The 26,124-nt window shown below is 38.4% G+C and overlaps 1 protein-coding gene across 5 annotated transcripts in view; it reads right to left on the reverse strand.

Annotated features, from left to right (window-relative positions):
- LOC131434936 (uncharacterized) overlaps positions 1-26,124 on the reverse strand; it is a 76,170-nt gene that overhangs the window by 40,650 nt on the left and 9,396 nt on the right. For 3 of the 5 annotated variants that reach the window (XM_058602236.1, XM_058602234.1, XM_058602238.1), the window contains exon 2: positions 21,418-21,651. In XM_058602236.1, coding sequence (XP_058458219.1) covers positions 21,418-21,493 — 76 coding nt within the window. In that variant the 5' untranslated portion in view covers positions 21,494-21,651. Of the gene's footprint in view, positions 1-21,417; positions 21,850-22,278; positions 25,881-26,124 lie in introns of those variants that run through there. The other 2 variants (XM_058602235.1, XM_058602233.1) reach the window with 2 other exon arrangements.

The following is a 26,124-nucleotide window of genomic DNA, read 5'->3' on the forward strand; positions in this document are numbered from 1 at the left end:
TATTTTCATATCTATTTTAAGCACTTGTCTCACCTGGTTGACATCGCCCGTTACTTCCTACCTTCTTTAATAGTTGGAAAGATGCTCTGAAGGCTGGAAAATTTTTCTTTATTGATTTCGTCCCGTAGGACCACTGTTCCCTCATTGGGTAAGATTTTTTTTTTTGTATTTTGTCCCGTAGGACCACTGTTCCCTCATTGGGTAAGATTTTTTTTTTTGTATTTTGTCCCGTAGGACCACTGTTCCCTCATTGGGTAGAAAGTTTTTTTTTTTCTTTTGTCCCGAAGGACCACTGTTCCCTGATGGGTAGAGTTTTTTTGTTTTTTTTTTAACAGCCACACACAGTTACACACGGTCTATGTTGGCAATGGTTCGTGCCGCTTTTATGGCTTGTTGCCTCATTACTCTCCTCATCAGCACATAAGCTGAGAAAAACAGTTGAATGGTAACCATTGCCAGTATTAGTGTTAACTTGAGTTCGTTTGACTCGTGAAACTCTGTGTGCATCGACAGCTCATTTAGAACATTCACCTGCGCATCTCCGCTTTGATTCGTTTGTTTAGATTTACTACTTCCCATTATGGACACGTTTATTAATCACTAGCCGCTTATATTATACAATTCAATGTCTAGGGTGTTGCACATTGCAGTAGCACTAGGTTATTTTCTCTTTTAGCTGGCTTTATGGTAATGTTCCTTAAATTTCACTGTCTTTTCTGTATACAGTTTTTCACAAATGGATGGTATTCTTTGCCATCTCGTTCGATGCTATAATTTCATTTTAGCAAGCTACTACTTTCTTCACAATCATTAAAGTATGTTCACTAACTGATTTTCGTTGCTGGCCCGTGACACTTGTCAACGGTTCGCCATGTAGAAGTTTTCGGATTAAGAACCAGAGTGGTTGACTGGTTTTTCAATAATGAATGTGTATTTTCATTTCTACTTATCTCTAGCCGTACAATTATTCTTACCGTAACTTATCGTTTCCTACCGGACGTACCTGGAGCGGGAGAAATCGGAAAAAACCATAGAGAGGGAGAGAATGTCATGCTAATGGAGAAGGACTGGTAAAAACGTTCACAGCTGTGGCCCAGCTGTGATGTCATAGATTTGGTTATCGACCTCCGCTTTATGCAGGGCAAGCAATCACGAATTATATTGCTAGCTGCCTGCGCGGTGGACTTAGGTCGAGGTAAATGCGAACGCGCATTTCTGTAAGGTGTATGACCGGGATATCCAAATACGTGGAAATGTCATATTTGGTTTGGGATTGAATGTAAACTGTATTTAGAATGGATCATGCTAGGATGGGATAATTTGTTATATTACAGTTGCTACGGTGCAAAACAAACTTGTTTGTTTATCGTTGCTGTGTTAAACTGCAACAATCAGTCTAAATATCGCCGGCTAATAAACCGAGAAGCTTTCGAAATGGTGAGAAGTTGTTTTGTAGAGGGATGTGACACACGAACAGGGTCGTCCGAAATTTCGCTCCATAGTTTTCCTAAGGATCAAAATATGTAAGTAATATGTTTACATATTTTTCACTATAATAAACAGTAACTATAGTGAACTTGTTCTTACCCTTCAGTGTTGCTAGTTTTATAGGAAATTCGTCAAAGTACATTGTCACTCTGACAGTGTATCATGACAATGTACCGCACGATGCAAAATGTGTCCTTGAAAATTTGTCGGAGTACTCCGTATTATAATTTGTATTTGTTTCCAGGTCCACAATACTTTACTGTCGTCGTTGGGGAGGATGTGAGCGATGCGGACAGGTCGATTCAAGTGGAGAAACTCGATCGAAAAGTACTGGTATGGCAAGCAATAAAAATTTGTGGATAGCTTATTTTCGATACACTCTTTAGGTTTTGTTATTTTTATATAAACAATCTAGAAATTAAAAACCAGAAATGCATTCTGTTATATGGACTTCCAGGTAGCTTGCAAATAAACTAGTAAATTTGTAATATTCTCTTATTTTCAGTACCCGATACTACTCCCTTGCTAACAGGAAAAAACAATTATGATGGAGCAAATATAGCGTACACAAATTTACCCATCTGTCCACACCTCGAAATAGGTTAACAGCTGAGCCTTAGTACAATTTTTTTAAACACATAGTTCATACTTTCAAACATTTAGAAATGGGATTCTAGCTAAAAATATGCCCACACGTGATTAGCATATTTCTTGCCAGAAGCTTGATTTGAAATGCTGTAAATTATGGACAAAGATTATTTTCGGAAAATGGTTTGTATTTTACTCAAGATAAATATTAAGATGTGGAATCAGGAAAAGATGCTCATCTATGATTTTCCAATGATTTTATTTCGCTACATTTTTATATAATCAATCCATATTATATTCTCGTATCGCACAGTTCGTTAAACTTATGTTTAGATACCTCAGCATCAGATAATACCAGGAAGCTATCGTACGTAAACTCTAGTTTCCAACCAGCTGTTCCAATTTTGCACGAGAGAACTTCAAATTCATTTTTTTGCCCCGGTCCTTCTATTGTGAAATAAATGATCAAAATGCTTAATAAAAACTAGAAACACGCAGTTTAGCTTACTTTACAATTGTTCCTAGCAGCATTTTTTTCTCGATTTAACCAGAGGTGTCGGAATGATAAACAATAATTATGGAGAACTGAATTGTACCTCACAGTGATGCCAGTTGTATATAAAATTTTCAAAGTACACTGTCACTCTACCTCGACAGTGTACTACGTAGCACAAATTGTGTCCTCGAAAATTTGTCAGAGAATTCCGTATTGGTTAGAGTTCGACTGATTGAGCTGTCAAATTTTGTCTGCTGACTCATAGGTTACTATGATTTATACTGCATGGGTAGTTTCGACAGTGCGGGTGAAGGTAAACTCATGAAAAATCGACAGTTTTTGTCCATTTTTTTTAAAGTAAACGTTATAAAGCTGTAATTTTGTCGGTACTCATCTTTTAGAGTGGTGGCTATTGGACGGAACTTATTAACTGAGCAAGCATTTCTACGCGCTTAAGTTTCGGTATTTCACTCTTCATTGTACTCAAACAGACAAGGATATCAAAGCAAAGAGTTTAGAATAAACGAATATTTTTTATTCAGCTTCGTTTGGGTTCAATTATTGTTATCTGATCGTTCCATTGGAAGTTATTCAACTGTACACAGTCTCATAAATGCAGCGTGAAGACGTATTATTAGTCAACACTAAATTCTACCACCTTTGTTCTTTAAACATGATTCCTTGCGTTCATTCGACTGGTGTTAGTTCGTGCTTCTTGTGTATGGATTTGCATCGATCTTTCGATGGAAGGCATGGGGAGACCTCGACAAATGGGAGCAGGTCATAAATTTCGCACGCGACAGGAGATAATCTGATTTGTGGGATTGTTAATTCGGGCGCTGTTGGTGCTGTTTGATCACCGCATGGTTTATGTTTAGGACATTTTAGAGTCTGTTTTGTGTTGTTCGGATATTTTTAAATCGGCTCCTGTTGCGAGTGTTGACATCCTCTTTGATAATTAACTTCCGCGCGCATATTCGTTACATGGGTGGTCTACTTTCTGTCGAAAAAAAAATATATGCTTGCCATAAAAAGAATCTAAATACAAGCATTTTGAAATAAAGTACGCATAACAAAACGAAACGAAACTACGTCCAATAATTGCCACTCGAGTATCATCACAACAGGGGTTTTTACGAACATATGACATCGATAAACACATTTGACACTTGTGATCAATCCTTCATCACCTCCAATTGAAATCCACATGCTGTGAAGCAGTGAGCTTTCAATCGTGCATGGATCACCCAAACCGGCAGACCAACACCAACTGAGGTCGAAGCCCTCGGTTTAGGGTGTCCATTTTCGATTGGGACACAATTACATACAGCATTTCGATTGCATTTAGAAAACCGACCAGCCGATTCGAGGACAAGATCTGGCTAGATTTTTTCGTGGTCCTTCTGAGTTCATAAAACTATGCAAAAATTGCATAACATATGTCAGTTGCGAATCACCCTAGCACCGGCTTGAGTTGAGTGCGACAATCAATCAATCCGTTTAGCTGGGCTGGTCTGAGCTGAATGCAGTGGAGAGCTGTTGATTGAATTGGAAAAGTAAATATCACAGCATTTTATTGACGTTTTTCGTCGATAATACTGACTTCCTACACACTTGATGCAGCTGCGTGATTTATCGAACCCAGTCGAATGCAATGGACTTGCCATATGAATAAATCGTCCGGTTGATTGCAGGAAATCTCGATCATGTCCCAATCGTCGACAGCTTTAATCGAAACAATGGATGTAAAATATGGAATTGGACGAACGTAAGTAAACAACGGTTCATAATGCCGTAGTATAAGACTAGTTTCGAATTCACTACAGCAAAAAAAGTGCTTATAGACTATTGTAACAATTTGGCATGTTTGCGCCGGATTTCTATACTCGATTTACGTAGACGTGTAGATCTATCACAATTTATTCGCAGCATCGTCTGCCCTCTCAAGCCGAGCCGGGCGAACAGGTTCATATTGCTAATGCACTTTGACTATCACTGGTTGTCACACGTATGACGTAAAGCTGCACTTCTGACTGTGACGGAGGAGATTATGATTGATTACCACGTGTCTGCATTGCAATGCCGCCGAAGCGTTAGATTGAATATCCGCCATCAATTCAAGTGGTGATCCCTGGTGCATAATGTTGTTGCTGCATTGCATTTCATAATTAATGGGAACAAGCCAGTCAGTGGCTCGGTTAAGTTTACATGGGATGCTGATTAGGTTTCATGTCCACAGGTTGGAAACGTTTACAGTGGATATCTGTTTTCTAATTTTGTAGTTGACATTTAATAAAGTTAATGTCAAGTTAGCAAACATTATGTTGAAAATATCATGTAAATAAAGTTGCCTTGAATATCAGTGATTGATGGATCCACGCCAAGAGATCAAGTGGTATGCTTTAATTATTGTGTCCAACGTTTTATTTTTGAAGATTTTCATCATCATTTGCTAAAGGAATAAGCAAGTATATTTGTTTTTTTTTGCTCAGATATTATGAATCCATATCCCGAGTAAAGTCTCACATCAAAATGAGAACAAATTGAAATCTGATTATGATAGCAACATCAGCTTGAAATCCTAATTTGGTATCGACTCATCAAATTTTCAATTGATATTACATTATGTTATCACTTCGCTGTTCGCTTAAAAAAAACCTGTTTTAATCCACCTAGTGGTGTAATGATGCCTTTCTCATATCAATCATACTATCATATATAATACTGTGGTATTCTTCAAATTTATTTTTCTTCGATTCTTAAAAGAATAACCGAAATAGATTTGTTTGACCGTCTACTGATAAAAACCATCAAATTGGAAAAGATTTGAGGTCGATTTAGAAATTTTTTTAAGGTTTTTCCCCATTTTCAGTGATGGTATAAAATTTTTAACACACTTTACCCTATATTTCCGGATCCGGAAGTCGGATCCGCATGAAATTCAGGAATAACGCATGGGACCACAGGACCTTTCATTTGAACTCAAGTTTGTGAAAATCGGTTGCGCCATCTATGAGAAAAGTTAGAACACATATTTTCTTTTTTTGCACATTTTAACCCCATAACTCCCGAGCCGGAAGTCGGATCCGAATAATATGCAGGTCGGATCCGAATAATATGCAGGTCGGATCCGAATAATATGCAAGACCTTTCATTTGAATCTAAGTTTGTGAAAATCGGTTCAGCCATCTCCGAGAAAAGTTAGTGCAAAAAACGTTACATACACAGATACGCACATACACACACACATACACACACACACATACACACACAGACATTTTGCGCACTCGACGAACTGAGTCGAATAGTATATGACACTTGGTCCTCCGGGCCTCGGTTCAAAAGTCGGTTTTCACAGTGATTGCATAACCTTTCTATATGAGAAAGGCAAAACCTGTCAAGGCAAAAGTTTTGTGATATTTAAAAAAAATGAAAATATTATAATCAACAACTTAAAGTATCCATTGAAATTGGGCAAATTTCAAATGGCGAACAAAAATACAAAGTTAAGTTTCAATGGAAGAATTATTCCTTCAATCCTACGTTGCCTTCTATAAAAATACTTTGACATCCTGCCGAGTAGCTTTGTGGCACTTGACTGAAACCATAACCGTGAAGAAGTTGTTTATTTCAACATTTTACCAGCTTTTACGCTAATAATGCTCCTTCTTTTTAGCCACGAGAATATTGGTGTCGAACCACACATTTGGGAGACATTGGGTAAATTGGCGATCATCGGTACCACGTTTGTTTGAAGCTGGTCGATTTCATCGAACTGAGCAATGTCTCTCTCTCTCTCTCTCTCTCTCTCTCTCTCTCTCTCTCTCTCTCTCTCTCTCTCTCTCTCTCTCTCTCTCTCTCTCTCTCTCTCTCTCTCTCTCTCTCTCTCTCTCTCTCTCTCTCTCTCTCTCTCTCTCTCTCTCTCTCTCTCTCTCTCTCTCTCTCTCTCTCTCTCTCTCTCTCTCTCTCTCTCTCTCTCTCTCTCTCTCTGTGGGTGTGTGTGTGGTGTGTGTGTGTGTGTGTGTGTGTGTGTGTGTGTGTGTGTGTGTGTGTGTGTGTGTGTGTGTGTGTGTGTGTGTGTGTGTGTGTGTGTGTGTGTGTGTGTGTATTTGTGTATGGGTGAGTATGTGTGTATGTGGCTCTATGTGTGTGTATGTGTGTATATGCGTGTGTGTATGTGTCAAATTATCTCACTAGGTTTTCTCGAAGATGGCTGAACCGATTTTGACAAACTTAGATTCAAATGAAAGGTCTCGTGGTCCCATATGGAATCGCTGAATTTCATCCGGATCCGACTTCCGGTTCCGGAGTTATAGGGTAAAGTGTGTTCAATATTGTACACCGTCACTTAAACCGGCGAAACAAAAAACGAAAAAAAATTCTAAACTGGTCTCAAAACTACACAAATCGATAGTCATTATCAGTAGGCAACTAAACAAACCGATTCCGGCTATCCTGGTTCCCAATATCCGGTTCCGGAAGTACCGGAAATAGTGGTCATATATACCAAAATGGATCTCACTCACTTTTCTCAGCGATGGTTTGACCGATTTCCACAAACATATACACATACATACATACACACAGACATTGCTCAGCTCGATGAACTGAGTCGAATGGTATATGAAACTTTCGCTTGTCGGTTTTTCAAGTGATTGCATAACCTTTCTATATGAGAAAGGCAAAAACGTAAAAAATTTTCTAAACTGGTCTTAAAACTACACAAATCGATAGTCATTATCAGTAGGCAACTAAACAAACCGATTCCGGCTATCCTGGTTCCCGGTATCCGGTTCCAGAAGTACCGGAAATAGTGGTCATATATACCAAAATTGATCTCACTCACTTTTCTCAGCGATGGTTTGACCGATTTTCACAAACTTAGATTCAAATGAAAGGTCTCCCGGTCACATGCGAAATTCCTGAATTTCATCCGGTTCCGGAATTATAGGGTAAAGTGTGTTCAATATTGTACACCGTCACTTAAAAGATTTTCGGATGCAACAAACATTTAAATCGTAATTTAGAGTGCGTACTAGTAGAGTTTGTATGCCATGTTAGTTGGTGGCCGTACGAACCGACTTTGATTATACCGGTTCTCGGGTTCCGGTGCCGGAAGTGCATATAATAGTGAACCCACTTCGTTTTCTTAAGGATGACCTACGCAATCAAAGCACTGTTTTATTATGTATGTTATGCACAAACAATCTCTTGGTTTCTTTCAAAAATCGAAGAGAAAATTTTTGAATAGAATACCACAATATTATATGTACATGAGAAAGGCACCATTACACCACTAGGTTGATTAAAACAGGTTTTTTATATCTTTTATTTATACCTGACTTTAACTTAATTTTGGTCGTTCGTCGGGTTTGCATCCAAAAGTGAGGGGGAGTGATATTATGTGGAGAAAGGAAGGGAAGGTATTTGTGATTCCTAAGTAGTCCACAAACTGTGTCGAAGACACTCTTCAAAACATCTCTCATTCCTAGTTATATATGCTTAGAAATTCATATACTCACTAACGCTAGATACAATGAGAAGTATTTTATCAATCATCTAATAGATCTTGGAACTTTAATACACTTTTTCAAAGAAATCGTCTAACCAAATCTGCATAATTTTGAGTCGCAGGACTAATTCTGTATTAAATGATCGTAAGTTATAAGTCTTCTCAAAAACTAAAAATTTACTGAAGAGATTCTGGTTCTATCTATGGTCAGAAGCGAGATAATCGTTCATTGTCCCAATTAGAATTTTCGACATTTCATGGAATGTTCAATCGAAACGTGTAATACGTTTAGATTCAAAGTCGATCCGATTGGCAGTTTCGACATTACAGAGTAATGCGTGAATAGAACTTTAAATTTCCGCTTGAAACGACGGTCATTAAAATAATGTCATGAAAACTAAAACACCGAAAAATATTCATCCAAAAAACACTTGCGAATGATAAAAAAAGGTATCATCTCACTGCTAGGTGGATTAAGCACGGTTTTGTTTAAGTGAATGGCGCAAGCTCTCGACCTCAGTTTCTTTTGTTTCGAATGCGATTATTTATGAATAGGACTCTTAGAAACGATGGCGAGACTGTTGGAGATCCGGTAATTCAAAATATGGAATAAATATACATATTCTAGTTTAATGTAAGATTTTGTGTTAACAAAACGGTGGAAAAACTATCATTGTTTATAAGCAAATCCTAAAATGATCCATCCTGTGAAATAATCTCTGGGACCTAAATGATCCATTTGACGGAAGAAAAAGATCTTCGGCAAAAAGGCTTTTGGTAAAATTACCTTTGGAGAAATAACCTTGGAATGTCAGAGTGCGACATCCATTTGGTTCTCTGTTTTGATCAAAGAAAAGTAATCATACTGTCCAACTGTACAACATTCACAACATCACCAATAAACAGCCAACAGCAACCATATTTGGTCCCGGTGAACATTCCTGATAATTGCAGGTATGTTAATTTACACATCAACATAATTTATGATTTCCCCTCACCTCTGGTGGTCCACAAATTGATCTCTGGGAAGAGACTCATTCAAACGCTGCACACACACACACACACACACACACACACACCGAGCGCGATCGGCCTGAACGGAAGGCGTGAAGAATGCGCACCCATGAATCAACAGCTTCCATAATCTTTGCGCACATGAGGTGTAGTACATATCTGGCATGTTGCCACACGTGCCACAAATAGTGCAGGAAAAATCTCATACCTACAACCGCAGACAACCCAGAGGTTGTCCCGAAGCAGTTTCTATAGTTGAGTCAGTTAAAATGTGCGACGAAGCACTGATTGTGTTGGGAGGAAGAAAGAAAAAAAAGCGGTGTTACCATAAATGATGACTTTATTAGCTGGCAAAACAGAGGCGGTGACGATGGGTGCGAATGTTAAGACAAGCAGATTCGGAGCATATGTTCGAACCGATGGCGTCGGCGACTTGACAAATCGAGTGTTATTAATTACCTGAGTAGGAAAAGTGCCGTAATTCATATGGGCGCTTGCTTAGTGGGAAGAGGCAAATTGAAATGTAATTAGTACTGTCAGAGATTGATGTCGGCTGTAGGTCAAAGAGAAGTTCTAGGAATCGATTTGATTATCATTCTTGAAATGTCAGTGTTTTAAAAATACTTTGCTCTTCTGATATAAACCTTCAAATTTCAAAGACCGTAAACGTTTCAATTCCAGAGCTGTGAAATTTTTAATTTTATTATCACCCAATCAAGTGTGTGACCAACAATTCCAGTGTGGTCAGCAGTTTCATCAAGTCGTCGATCTATAGACCTGAATTCATCGAACGTGCGCGTCAAATTTCGATTGATTGTAGAGCTCGTTTCAAATTACACCACAAATGATCATAAATAACAAAACCGATGTGCAACGATCGAAAACGGCCCCCTGTTTTCGCGATCTTACAGGAGGAAGCTTCAACTCACGCAGAGCACCAGAGTAGACTGTCCTATCAGGGCTACTCCAGGTCCGCCGGTCGCCAAGAGTTATGGTTTCAGTCGGGCAAATAAATAAAGCCGCGGCACGTCTCGGTAGCATTCCAATTGGTGTGACGCTTTGCATCACGGGGGGACAGATCTGCTTGCCCATATGCATGAGCCTAGTTTGTGTGTTGTGAAATATGTAGGTATTATATCAGACGGGTACGGAAAACTGGAATGAACGAATTTATTGCAGCAGGAAGATGCGATTGCCGTTTGCATTGGAAATAATACTGTTTTTTGAGGTCAAGGCAACAAACCGTTCCATTTCGCGAGCTGCTCAGACTGCCCACCCAGAAAGTGAACCGTCAATCTTCTGAAAAATCATTCTTCATTGTTTTAACTTCCCGCTGCAAGCAGTTTCTTTTTCCGCCAACATTTTTTTTTCGAATACTCCCTTCCAAAATCAACAAACCGCAACTCGAGCTGAAACTGTCACTGCGGTTCCTGACAGTTCCCAAGTGTTGCACCAATTACGCATCCAAGTACCGTAGAGGGGCTCAATTTTCACTTTGCCAACTCGTGAGTCATCCTACTGGACCATGTCTTCGCACGATCATATCGACTGCGTTTCAGAATAACCATCATCGTCAGCACGTCATTTGCGGGTGCGGCAGTTTGCAGACAGGCACTTTCTTGCTGTCTCGAGTGTCGATCGGTCATCAGCTGTGCTCTACATTTGGTTTGCAGTGTGGGGGTTGCTGACTGGTGGCTTACGCGCGTCTATCGGTGGGTACCGTGTCGAGTCAAGTGGTTCAAAATTATGTATGATATAATGGTTGATGTCTCGCCCGGGTCATCTGACTGAATCGATGCTATTTCTGGAGGAGCAGTACAATAAACTGATGGAAAAACAATCCTATTTCTATAGGTAAGACATCGGAAGCTTATTGTGAACTAGAAAACTCACTCTTTAAATATATTGACATTAAATGTCGATCCCGTTGACTGAAAGTAAGATAGCATTGGGTCCAACACCCAACATTATATGTTTCTCTATGGCATTTTGTTACCTTGGCGATGAAATTCGAAATATTCAAACCAAACCAAACAGACCGGTCCACTGAATCCTCGATGAACATTAGAAAAGGTCCCAAGTGAAAATGATAGTTTCTCCACTGAAAGATCGAAATCAGAATTTTGGCGAAAAAATTAGTTGTTTTTCTGATTTTAGTTAGTTATTTTTTGAGACAACTAAAAGAATCTTACTTTTGCTAATTTAGATTTTTTAATTCCCATTCATTAGCCTCTTGTTCAGTAACTCCTATCCCTACCTGCCCGCGTTGCCGGCTGGGGTACTAGTAACCATAAGAAAGGTCGGGTAACCAACCCCGGTGGGACCTTGGACGTATGCTGTGACAGGGAAGAGGGGTAGGGGGGGGGGGGGGGGGTGGCATCTCTTTACAGAGAGCGAGCCTACCCGAGCGTCTGTTCCTCATGTTGGGGCGGCTCGAAACAGCGTCTGCTCTCTATGTTAGGAGCGGCTAATTACCGTCCTTATGTCAGTGTGGGACTCTAAACAGTGAAACGAGTGGCACGATCTTCCGAAAGTCCGTACAACTTTTTGGTTGCGCTGACGGCATTGATATTGTGACACGTTACCTTGAGAGGATGACGGAAACCTACATCGGACTGAAAGCTGAAGCTAGGCGTATCGGACTAGCCATAAATGCGTCGAAAACAAAATACATGAGAGGAAGAGGCTCTAGAGAAGAAACACTACGCCTCCCACCACGAATATTGATAGACGGTGACGATATCGAGGTGGTTGACGAGTTCGTGTATTTGGGCTTACTGGTGACCGCCGATAATGACACCAGCAGAGAAATTCATAGACGTATTTTGGCAGGGAATCGTGCGTACTTTGGACTCAGAAAAAACCCTCCGATCGAGAAAAGTACGCCACCGCACGAAATTGACCATCTACAAAACGCTCATTAGACCGGTTGTTCTCTATGGCCACGAGACCTGGACTATGTTGGCAGAGGACCAACGCGCCCATCTATGGCGGAGTGCAGATGGAAGACGGAACGTGGAGACGGCGTATGAATCACGTATTACAACAGCTGCTAGGAGAACCACCGGACACGGACAGCTAAAATCGGACGTCTACGATGGGCTGGGCATGTGATAAGGATGTCGGACGACAGCCCAGTGAAAATGGTTCTTGAATCTAATCCGACTGGTAGAAGTGAAGGGTGATCTCAGAAGCATCCGGGCCTTGAGTGGCTGGCGACGAGCAGCCATGAAACGAGTTATGTGGAGACGTATGCTTGATACAGCAAAGGACACCCCAGGACTACAGCTGTTAGGTAAGGTAAGTAATTCTCATTCTCTTAATAATAATAAAATATTAGTTGAAATGGCTATTTTTTTAGTTGAGTTATCAAATTAAACGTGCTGTCATTTCTTAGCTAAGGCACACTCCATTCAAATAATTTTTTAGCTGAATTAGAAAAATAAAATGTTGTTTTCAACCAACATGGATGGTTGAATTGGCTTCTGCAAGCTGCAGCTATATAGCGCACTGTCACCGGAAAAACGTTAACACCGTAATGACTACTAGCCACTAGATGGCACTCCACTACCGAAAAAAAATAGATAGATACGATGTTGTATTGGAGAAAAAGACATAAACGAAACATAAACTTCTTTTTAAAAATTTTTCTTCTAAATCGCTGTTTTCTTCATTTGACTTCACGAAATCGACTCTCTCACTGAAGCCTTTGAGCACTCGGAAAATTAAAACCGAATACAAGTAGCACACCAGACGCGTAGCCCGAAAGGTGGGAAGAAACAAAAAACTTCGTCTGACATATACAAATATAGTGCAACGTTCGAAACTCATTTCACTGTTCCTCGTAAAAACATTCTTACGCACAATCGCTTCAAATTCGCACAAATTCTGAATAAAACTATCAAATACCTCGGGGTGTGGTTTGATTCCAAATGCACGTGGGGAGGACACATTAGGTATCTGATAACAAAATGCCACACGGAAAGACCGAAATCAGCATTATGGCGAAAAAATTAGTTGATTTTCTGATTTTAGTTAGTTATTTTTTGAGACAACTAAAAAAATTTTACTTTTGCTAATTTAGATTTTTTAATTCTAATTCCCTTAATAACAATAAAATATTTGTTGAAATGACTATTTTTTTAGTTGAATTCACCAATTAAGCGTGCTGTCATTTCTTAGCTAAGGCACACTTCATATCCATTCAACTAATTTTTTAGTTGAATTAGAGAAATAAAACGTTGTTTTCAACCAACATAAATAGTAGAATTGGTTTCTGCAATTTGCAGCTATATGGCGCTCTGTCACCGAAAAAACGTTAACACCTTAATGACTACTAGCCACTAGATGGCACACTACTACCGAAAAAAATTTCAGTCGCGGTTATCTTTTCTATATAGGCAGGTATAAATACGGTGTTGTATTGGAGAAAATGCCATAAACGAAACATAAACTTCTTTTTGAAAATTTTTCGACTTCGCGAAATCGATTCTCTCACTGAAAACTTTGAGCACTTGGAAAACAAAAACCGAATACAAGTAGTACACCGGACGGCGTGACCCGGAAGGTTGGAAGATACAAAAAAATCATTTGACATATACAATTAGAGTGCAACATTCGAAACTCACTCCCTGTTCCACGTAAAAACATTATTACCCACAATTGCTTCAAAGGCGTACAAATCCTGTATAAATACACTTTCCACTAACAGTTTACTTTAGTTTAATGGATTGTTTTGCTTTGACACTTCTCATGAGTTTTTGGCTAATAAACTTGTTAATAAAACCAATTTCATTTTTGTTTTCTGTGTGCTGTCCTTCAGTAATGATGGTGATAGATAAATAGAAACAAATTTTCTGATTTTAATAACAAAATTAGTTGTCAATGAGAATTTCGTGTTGGATTGAAATATGGCTAGTTTGTGTCCAGAATATTCGCCAACTAAACACATCCTCTAAAAATAAGAGTTTTTCAGCAAAGTAAATTCTCAATTTTAACTAATTTTATAGTTATTTTGGAAATTTTGTTGTTAAAATCAACTAATTCAAAAACAGTAATACGAATTAGGCGCTGAGCTAATTTCGGTCGTTCCGTGCAACAAAGATCTTGATGTAGTGCTCATCCGGAAGGTCTACTAAAATCTTATCAGACAACGATACTTTTAGTGATGGAAAATGGATGCGTTTCGTCCCGCTGCAAACTCTCATATTATCAAATTGGAGCGAATTCAGTATCGTTGTTTGCGAATTGCTTTAGGTTGCATGCACTCGAAACATACAAAGAGTCTTGAAGTTCTGGCGGGAGTTCTTCCATTGATAGATCGTTTTTGGGACCTTTAATCGCGACTGCTAATAAGATGTGAGGTACTAAATCCCCTGGTTATTAATAACTTCGAAAGGCTAGTTAAGCTTCAATCTCAAACAAGATTCATGACAGTATATTTTAACCATATGTCACAGGAAATCGACCCTTCAAGATATCCGTGACAGCCTCCTAAATATCCCTGACTCAAGATTATTTTTCGACACATCCATGCAGCGCGAAGTGCGTGGAATCCCGAAACACCTACGCTCGATGGAAATCCCAAAAATATTTTCAAGTAAGTTCAGGCATTTTGACTCTGAGAAAATATTTTACACGGACGGATCACGAATTGAAGAGGCTACTGGGTTCAACAATAATGTTTCGGTCTCATTTAGGCTTCAAGAACCTGCATCTGTTTGTATAGCTGAGTTAGAAGCAGTTCATTATAGCTTGAGTGTAATCGTCACATTATCTCCAAACCTTTATTTCCTCTTCACAGAAAGTCTGAGTGCAATTGAAGCCATTTGCTCAAACGTTGCTGGAAAAAATGAACCGTTTTTCTTGGGCAAAATAAAACAATACCTGAAAGACATATTGAATAATAATTATAAAATCACAATAGTTTGGGTCCCGGCTCATTGCTCCATTCCAGGAAGTGAAAGAGCCGATATTTTAGCCAAACGTGGTGCTATTGAGGGTGAAATTTATGAGAGACCGATTGCTTTCAACGAATTCTATAGCGCGTCTCGCCAAAGAACACTTGTCAGCTGGCAAGCTTCTTGGGATAAAGATGATCTGGGTCGGTGGATGCCCTCAATTATTCGTAAAATATCGTCAAAGGCATGGTTCAGGGGTCTGAATGTGAGTAGGGATTTCATTCGTGTGATGTTCAGACTCATGTCCAATCACTATACGTTAGATGCACGTCTTCTTCGAATTGGACTTTTCGAGACTAATCATTGTGCTTGTGGCGAATGTTATTGCGATATTGATCATGTCGTTTGGACATGCGTGGAGCATCGTGATGTCAGATCTCAACTAATAAATTCCTTGCGTACTCAAGGTAGACTATCTAATGTCCCAGTTCGCGACATTCTTGCTTATCGTGACTTTCCTTACATGAAACGTCATTTCATTAAGACCATTGGAGCCCAATTTATATTTTATTTTATGTTAGACCCGTTTCTCTTCCATGAGTTCAACCAATAGTCAGCTAAAATATATGAATAAAAGTGATGAACTGATACAAACAAACCTGAATTGTTATAAGATCATGTACAAAATAAATGTATTTTATTAATTTTAATTTTTTATAGCAAATCGCTTGATAAAAACAGTGTTTAGATTAACTAATGAATACCAGCATACTAATATGATATTCGAAATATATTAGGTTTAACGTACTATGTATTGTGGATGCCACGGCGAAGAAAAACTTATGTAGAAATATGCCTATGAAATAAACGTATTTATGGAATAAAAGATCATAGAGAAATTGAACTACATATTTTTCTTGACATAACAGTTTATATACATTGCGATAACATCAACTCAATGCAATAAATATCAAGCGAGGAAAGCAGATTGGAAAATTTCATGTGAATACAACGATGAAATGAAAACCGCGAAAAAGCTGCCGCTGAAACGGGACTCGAACCCATAGCTAGTTTCTATCCGAGGAAATTGTTTTGCCAATTTTATTACCCTGCATGTGAAATACACAATGAAAACAGCTCAATTTAACAGAAGAACCGAGCATGTTCAGCTGTACAGTTGAAAAATAAAACCTGTTTTAATGCACCTAGTGGTGTAATGATGCCTCTCTCTTATTACTCATAACATCAAAAATATTACTGTGGAACAGAGATGGCATTTCACCAGAGTTATACACGCTAGAGTCAGATTTTTGCCACACCGAGGATGCAAAAAACGAAGCACCGCACAAAGAGGAAAGCGCACTTCTTCTCAGTGTCGAATAGACAGCATTTGAGTGTGTGCTTGTGGTTAAAGCAGCTGGCGCGAGTGACCAATTCGCAGTGGCTCTTCGCATGAATCGCTCACACGCGCTCTCGTCTAAATACACCCAAGTGACCACTAGCGCGTGATGTTGAGCGAACACTTCTGTGAACTTCAATTAATAGAGAGTAGATCTGGCCTTGCTATGAACAATTTGCAAGGAAAACCGAAAATTTTACGATAAATTGTTTTATTTTGCTGATTTTGCTTGTTCACGCTTCTTCTACGCAAACCATACAGCAGAGTGCTCACCGGCGTGTACACCTCTGTGAAAGTATCTGCATCCACCTCAGAGAATTTATTAGCTAATGCTCTAGCACTTTGGTGCGATTCAGTGGAAGAGGTAAAAGGAAATAAACAAACGCACTCATGATGCGTGCACACTTTACACAACAGTGGTGTATAAATGTGAAAGAGAAAAGCTCTCGTTGAAGTTGTCAGTGCGAGGGAAGAAATTTTGCTTGCTCTTCGTCACACAGAGGAGATAGACATCTCTGCTGTGGAATTCGCAAAAACAACTGTTCATTGAATAGAAATAGGAAAGTTTGTTTGAAAAAAATCTTGTTGCTGTAGTTCCGGAACCGGAAGTAGTATCCACAACAAATTTAGGAATTCCGTATGAAACTTTAAGACTTTTCCCTTGAACCTATAAGTTTGTGAAACTCGATTTGGCCATCTTGAAGGAAAGCGAGTGAGGCCCTTCTGCAGTTTTGAATCACCATTTCCAATTCTTCCAAAACCGGATTCAGATGACCGAAATAGCCGAAGTTGGTTTGTTTGCCAGCAACATATGTGACTGTTCCAATTTTTAACCTAGTTAAACCTAGACTTACTATCTCATGCTCTATTTCGATTAAATTAATTAAACGAAATCTAACAAACGAAGCGAACCTGCGTTTTTGTTACTTCTGCATATGTAAGTCAAGCTAAACAGCATTAATCAGCAGCATAAAACATGTAGTAGGATTATCACTTTTATTATTATTATTATTATGATTATTATTGACATCATTAAACCACCGGCTCGGCATTACTGCACTACCGGATGTGAAAATTACATATTTTTTCAAAAAAATTTGAACTCATTGACATTCGTTTATTCTTTCGGTCGTACGGTCGTAAAAAAATACTAATGAAATTGGTAACTTTCCACTTATCACACTTTAGTTCCGGAACCGGAAGTCAGATCCACACACACACACACACGCACGCACACACACACAGATAGAGAGAGAGAGAGAGAGAGATTCGCTCAGTTCGTCGAGCTGAGTCGAATGGGTAAAAAGTCGGATTTCACAGTGATTGAATAGCCTTTCTATATGAGAAAGACAAAAAACAGCATAACAAATTTCAGTTTTACTAGCAGTTTATGAATAAATAAATTACTGAACTGATTGCGGGCCGTTCTGTAAAAATAGGTTATAATATTGCTGATTTCGGTACAGTTAACTAGTCTGTTCAGTCAAATGGTCTTGGAAGGGCAAACTACAATATCAAAACAGTTGAAATACGTAGTCATTAAACTCACGATTGGTGTTCCTCAAGTTTTTATTGTTATTTAGTTAGTCCCGTTCATCATTCTATGTACTGTTAAAAAGTTAAGTCTTTCAAAATTTAATCAAATCCACACAAGATCGTGCAACCTACCGAAGCCGTGTTTGGGCGTGATCTTACGATTAAAGGATCACTCTGAATAAACAGATTTACGATCATTTTATCCTCGGTCGTGTAACTGAAAACATCAATGCCAAAACAAGTTCATCGTCACCGTGACGTGAGCTCTGTGTGACAGTGATTTTTATAATGATGATCCGAGTTTGCGTCAATATGAAATATACGACTCTTCAAGATGAAGTAAACATAATGCTTTACGCATTGGGTGGAGGGCAGAATAGAAACGGACCTTTCATCAGGATTTTCTTACACTATAAAAAACTATAAAAAGATCTTTCAGTTTCATTCGCTAAGATAGATTAAGCTAGGTTTTCGAAACCGGATTGAATTCCGTTTGGAGCTGACGGATTCGTCACTGAGAATTAACTCAGTTGTTCCGAAGTAACGTAAGGTAACGACACCGTCCATTCCTCTTAGCTCCAGTATTCACCTCATATACTGAAACCATTGCACAGTGGTCCGAAATTTATTTTTAATATTTTTTTCACTATTAAATATTAGTTTTTTGTATTTGGCGTCTTCACAAAAGTTGTTTGTAATCAAATGGCGCTCGTTTTGATGAAAAAAGTTACTAGGGTGGTCCTTATTTAGATTGAAATCTGATATCTAACTTTCTTAATTGAACTCAAAAATGATTTTGTTGTACAATAAAGTTGTGGGAAATTTTATTTTGAGCATCTTTGCTGAATAATGCACCTCTCTAGCTTTTAATTTGATCGAGTTACACCAATTTTCCCGAGTAAAAGTAGGGTGGCTCATGAAAAATCACTTTATTTGTTCTAACTTTTTTGTGAAACGTTACATGGAAAAGTGTTACTTTGAAATTCGCCGACGTTTATCTTATTCCGGTTATTGATCAATTGACCTAATCAAAATGATCTACTTGAGTATTGAACTTTCTTCAGCATTTTAATAAGATGCTGTAAAATGTCTTAATCATCAAATCCCTAAGCTTTTTGTAAATCAATTTCTGTTCATAGGTTTATCATGGCCAACTAGTTCGGTACAACCATTTTACACAGTATCTCTAATCCTCAGTTGCTTAAACTCAATTGAAGTAGTTGTTTTGGTAAGAAATTAATTAAAATTGTTCTGCAATCTATTTTCGGCTGTAGTTTTTGTGTGTCTCATTTCTCGAATGGACAGTGTATGGAACACTTGTAGAACTAATTTAATACTATTATTTTGCTAAAGGTACTATGCTGATACGTTAAGGCGTTAAAGAGTTATGCAATATTTTTGTGTTTTTTGAAGGTATTTTTAAGATTAATTTAAATAATTTAAAAAATAACACCCTTCCAATTTTTTCTTAAATTTTTACTTATATTATGATCTTTCACAAACCGCATAGGATACATTTTTATCGATCTGGCATCTAGTGAATATTGATATTCGAAACTTGACATTTTTTTGGTGAAAAAACAATCATAACCTTTTACTGGTAGCTCATAAGAAAAAGTTTGGTTCGGCAAAATTGTGCGCAATCAGTTACGTACCCAGGCCCTGGCCCCTTCCGAAATCAGCATAGTAATGAATAATAATAATGATGCGAAGCGAACAGATTCAGCAGATGAGAAAGTTATCCTGCCGCTGGAACCCGCACATACTTATTTAGGACTAAAAAGACGAACGCAAGTGCACTTTGAGTACATATTTGGATGGATTCATTATTATACGCTAGAGAACAAAATGATTACTCGACAAAGGACCGAAGTCGTGCTTCGAAGCATCACGAGTGCATGGAAGGCTGGATTTCGGGGATTGTCATGGTATACCTTTGGAGGATTACTTCAATGCAAGTATTAGAGTGCATTAATGGAGTGATTAAAGACCGAAATCGCTGTGAAAGGGCCTTACATGAAGTACATGAACATCGCTACTACGGTTATAACCAACGGTTTAGGGCTCCGGTTACTTGCCCATCCACCTTGTTCACCTGATTTGACCTCTTCGAACTATTATCTGTTTCCAAACCTCAAATCATCTCTGAGAAATCGATGTGAGTTTCGAAATCTGTATAGTTAGAGTAAGTTTGTATGGCCATCAACTGATATGACCTACAAATTTAGAACATGTTTTCCGTTTTCCACGAATCGGAGAAAGGGAGCTATCTCGGACCACTTCTCGCAACCTTTTACAAGTCTTGTGGTTTTTTGTGGTCTACAAATGGACATTTAGAAGATCTTAGACATGTGCGACTGAAATGGCATGACAGTAAACGTTAAGAAATGTAACACAATAACTTTCTCTCGGCCACAGTTACAAATTTAATTTAAATACTTAATAATGATAGTTCCAGTGTCTGTTGAAAACACCGGTAAAAGACGTACCGAAAATTATGTACACAAGCAACCCTTCGTTACATAATTTTTTATCCTAGGGCCCCACCCGAAACGAAATCCTGGGTACGGGCCAGTGCGCAATAATTAGTTCAACAACTCTTTTGAAGACAACTTTTCCATTTCACAAAAAAGTTAGAACAAAAAAAGTGATTTTTTAGAAGCCACCCTACTTTTACTCGGGAAAATTGATGTAACTCGATCAAATTAAAAGCTAGAGAGGTGCTTTTTTCAGCAAAGTTGCTCAAAATAAAATTTCCCACAACTTTATTGTGCAACAAAATCATTTTTGAGTTCAATTAAGAAAGTTAGTTTTCAAATTTCAATCTAAATAAGGACCACCCTAGTAACTTTTCTCATCAAAACGAGCGCCATTTGATTACAAACAACTTTTGTGAAGACGCCAATTACAAAAAACTAATATTTAATAGTGAAAATATTTTTGTCACGCTAATTTCCCGTTTCGGACCATAGTGCATTGGTAAGAGTGACGTCACTCCCTATCGCCACCTGAAATTAGTTCATATTTCAACAGGGGGGTTTTAGGGTTCTTCTACCAATAGTGATCTCATTAGTAGAGTCGCCATGTTGTTTTTCCGATTACTAGATTTTCAATTCATGAATTGTGGTAAAGTCGAATACAATATCCTTGCTTCGGGTTTAAGAAGTAACACTGCAGAAACAACAATTCGAAAGTTGTACAATACTGCTGTTATAGCGACGAGAAAACTCGAAGCGAATACAAAAATTTTCATCTTACCCCCCTTAAAGTGAATCTAACTCTAGTTAATAGTTTTCGTATTTTAGATGACTACTGGAGCTGAAATGAATGGGCGTACCGTTGCCCTATTTTCATGCACATATTTGGAGCTTAGGAAATTCAGCTATTTATTTTTGAATTCAGTTGGAAAATTTACCTTAGTTGTACTGTGCCAAAAAACTAAAATCACTAGATGATTAAGGAAGCAGTACGGTTTTTAACTTACCTGACAGACACAGAAGTACTACAAAAACGAACATTGCTCTGCTTATTGGAAAACACAGGACTCTAAAGCAAGCCATGCCTTCGTGGATAAAATGGTGCTTTGTCCGCTGGCCGTCGATTGAAACCGGAACGCCCAGGTCAGGCGTGTATGTAATTTAATCAATGTCACTGCTCTTCCGATTGATTGTTTTGGGCTGGGTTCAGGTTTTGTTCGATACGTTACTCTGCTTTTGTTCTGCGTGAGAAATTCTGCTATTGTCACAAATGATTTATCCACACCGCGTGCGTGTCGGCTGCATTAGGTTGGTTGCAGGCGCCACGTCGAAAGTCTGTATTTTATGAAACGTGCGACGACAATTTATAACACATTGTTAACCCGTTTCGCGATGATGGTCAACCTCAACGGAGGGTGGTTATATGGACAGCAATTTTTCTAGGAAGATGATCGGACGTAGAGGTGATCAATTCTGATTAATTTTTTTTCTTCATTAGCGTTTTTTTTTATGGTCGACTGATATTGTGTTATCCTCAGTTATTGAAAATGAAACGACTTTAATAGTTAATCAGTTTTTTTCTAGATGTGATAGACTATTCTGCAAATCTGACCAACCCATGCTAGATCATAGTTGAATGCGTTTTGTATACGAACCACATTTCCATGAATGAATATTAATTTACCGAATCACATCACTTAAACAAATTACACTTTTTTTCGATTCTCGCTATGCTCAGTCGCCACCCACTATCGAGGTAAACACCCAACCAATCAATGTAAGTGTGTATTAATAAATTGAACCATTCTATAGATAAACGACTCTGGCGATGACGGGCATATGTTAAACCATAACCGTGAACTGCTTACCAAACGGATTCCGCTGGGTTTGATAAACTGCTGCCGTTTAAGAATACTAGCTAGAGTTTTTCCTTTTCTATCTCCTACTTCTAATCAACTTTCGTGGCGACACGCGGCGCCCGCGACCCACGAGTGAAATGAATTCATTCATGCCTGGCCGATAATAACGTTTGACAACTGGTCGATTACCATTGCCATTAGTCGGTGTAATCAGGTGGGATCGTGCGGAATCTTTGGGCTGGATGGTGACCAGCGGAAGAATGAAACCCTGCGGTCGGTCGATCATCGGTTGATCCTATGCAAAGCACGTCTACGTTTGATCAAGGCATATTTTAAAGTATTAATAAATGCACGATTGTTGGCTGGCAATCGATGCGACGGAACGTGTTTTCGGTTTTTGGTTTTGGCGAAAAAAATGAAACATGGAAATTTTGCGAATTGATGTTCCCGGAACGACAGAAATCGATGAAATATTTACGGATAAAGTCCCTAATCCTGCGGGACGCTAGATTGGCACAATTGTTGGAGGATTTACGAGCGTACATTTTCAACGATATTAACGCAGATTTCACCACAGGAGGTACAGCCGTTCACCGTATGTAAATTAGGTTATATATTTTATGACATACGTAATGACAATGAAAACTTCTTAAGATTCAATGAAAGTATTGCGCTTGAGACTATAACTTTATAATATGTACATATTATCACATATTAATGCTCCAACTCAGCCGGGACACGGATTTTATGTGGCATTTAGTTATAATGGCACTTGTTTCCCTTCATATTTTATATTCTTTTGATTCCTTAGGAACAAGATTCAGTAGAGTTTGCACATGAAAGGCAATTTAATAGATTTTATGGACTTGCTCTATCTGCCTCCATCCTCGGAATCGCCAGTTTCTCATACTTCTACTCGCACTAGGATGCTGGTCACGGTTATAATATTGGGTGACTATATTCGGCTCCGAAGAGCATTTTGATGTCATTTTAATGGCCTGTTAGTCAATATGTTCGTTGAAACTTCTCTTGAAACCATTTCATCGTGAGAAAATAAAACCTTTCGCCTTTTCTTCCCATTTTACACATTAGGATTTGGTTAATAGGAGAAGAAATGTGTTTCTATGATCCGTAAATGAATATTTATTTAACGATCGTGCAAGCTCAGGGATGTGTATAAATATCTAGGGTATTAGAATTCTCCTATTAACGTGAGCAACAGCCTTTATTCTAACCGTTTTGAATTCTTCTGAAATATACCTGCGTTACATGTTGGTGTTTGGCAGTTTGACTGTGAGATGACACGTTCCGTCTTGGACTCTGGTGCGACTTAGCAACTCTGCTTGAGTTAAACAGCAGCTTTTTAAATTGCTTCGAAGTGCAATGTCTAAACTAATGTCACAAACGAAAACATTTCACATTTCGTCAAAATAAAAGCGGCATAGTTGTTTAGCTCTGTTATCACATTATTTCACCAAAAGAAAAGAGCAGCTAAAGCCACATTCGGTGAAATGTCCTGGTTCGACGAAATGACCTTTTCGGCGAAATGGCTTTCTGCGAAACCGCTTTCGGCAGAATGGCTTTCGGCGAAATGACCCTAACCCTTTACAAACATGGGGAACTTCCTGAGTAGGAAAAAATGGAAACTTGTTGCCTCACTGATTGAACTATAAACAAATGAAAAATCGAAAACCCGTTCGAGACGAGAAATGCTACTTCAAGGGTTCAAGAAGAAATCTCTTTTACAATGAATTAACCCGAGACGGAAATTGATTGGATTCAGCCGGGCAATCAATTGGAATGGCGAATCGCATTGGCCGTAAGACAATACTCTGTTTTTGGTGAAACCACTGCTTTGTGGTGTGTTACAATTTATTGTAACTCGGTGAAAAGATAGCAACCGGCAACAATTTTTCTATATGAATAATCGTTGGTCGAAGAGCGGCCGGAATTGACCTGAAAATATAGAGAATTAGTTTTGCAACAAGGCAACATTGCAACGTTCATACGGCAAAACTGGTGAAGAACATAAACATTGATTTCCATCCACCTAGTGGAGTAATGATGGCTTCCTCATATAACTCATGTTTTCAATAATATTACTCTGCGAAAAACATTTTCTTCGAGTCATAACTGATCATAACTTATAAACTGACATCTTTTTGAGCCGCATCTTAAAAAATCAATTTTTTGCATTAGCATGTTCTAAATCACGGTAATTTCATGCACATTTAACCCTGTATACCCGGAGCCGGTTTGATCCGAACCAAATGCTACACCAACTTATGAAAAAATAATAGTTGAATCTAAGTTTGTGAAAATCAGTCCTGTGGTTTCTGAGAAATTGAAATAATTTCTGGTTTGGATCATTCATTTTTTCCGGGAATTTTCGGTACCGGGAACGAAAACCCGGTACACACACACACTTGAAAAAACCCTGTGATTTTACATCTTGTTAAATGCACATAAATGGAGTGTTGCAGTTCACGTAAATTTACGTCGAAGAACATTTACTATTGTGTCTAAAACTCCATGACATGAAATTCATTGAAATAAAAAAAAAAGAATACTGATAGCAACCACCGCAACTTGAACCGAGAATCATTGGATCACATGTACGTCTGTTAATCGACTGAGCCACAGAAGCATGCATCTGCTTGCCTGGTAAAAGGTGCATTTAAATTTATACAGTCGAACCTGCTAGCAGAACGCAAGTTACAGCCGAAACCAGTGAAATTCAAGCTCATCTAATATTAAGTCATTACAAATAAAATTTTCCGTCATTTGACAAATTAGGTCTTTATGAATTACATCGTATGAGGGATTAAGTCACCTGTAAAATTCAAATTTCGCCCCGTTACTCCGAAACCGGAAGTCGGATGCGGATTGAATTCAAATGCAAGCTATGGGACGATAGGGCCTCTGATTTGAATCTAAGTTCTCGAAAATCAGGTAAGCGGTCTCTGAGAAAACCGAGTGAAACGTATAAATTTTTTTGCTCATTTTACCCTGTTACTCCCGAACCGGAAGTTCGATCCGGAAATAATTCAATAGTCGGGAACTATGGGACCGAGAGATTTTTATTTCGAATACATACACACACAGACATTTTGGGTTTTACTGAAGCTAAATATCGACTCATCGTTCAAAAAATGCTGACAAGTAGTAATTAACATTACGTATGTTTAGCAATTTAAGACGAACTGTTATGTTTTGTTAATATTCAAGCAGCTGAAATTGTAATTTCCTCTTAGCACAGACTGGCTTCCTCTGGTAGTCAGTTTCAAAGGAGACCTAAAACAGCCAAAGTATGAACTACTTGCATAAAACTGTTAATTGAGAAGACTGTTTCTTGGTACATCGTTTTCAAACCTTTCAATGAATTATGTGATAACAATACATACTAAATAGTATTCGTGTCTCGTACCTGTAATCTGCGTGGGTATTATTAATGATATCAGCACAACGTTCGGAATACAAAACAAAGTTCGAAATACACTATTACAAATCGTAAGTATTTTCGGTTTAATTCTAGTAGTTATGAGTGAGATCAAATGCTTGAAATGATGATATTTGAAATGTAAGTTATGCGAGCGGTTTTATTAGAATTTAGAAGCAGAAAAAACTTTACGAATTATTAAGGAGTAAAGCAGTATTGTTATAAATCTATTATAATCTTCCTTATAATTCGACTTCCTGTTAGTCCGACGGGGCGAGATCAGGAAAGTACGACGGATGCGATATTTGCCTTTCTCACACAGAAAAGCTTTGCTGTGAAAACCGCACATTAGGCGTAAAAAAGCATTATCAATGATTGGCTGTATATTTTGCCAAAGTGAACATTTAAACAGTTTT

Source organism: Malaya genurostris, chromosome 3 (assembly GCF_030247185.1).
Source record: "Malaya genurostris strain Urasoe2022 chromosome 3, Malgen_1.1, whole genome shotgun sequence".
Lineage (NCBI taxonomy): Eukaryota > Metazoa > Arthropoda > Insecta > Diptera > Culicidae > Malaya > Malaya genurostris.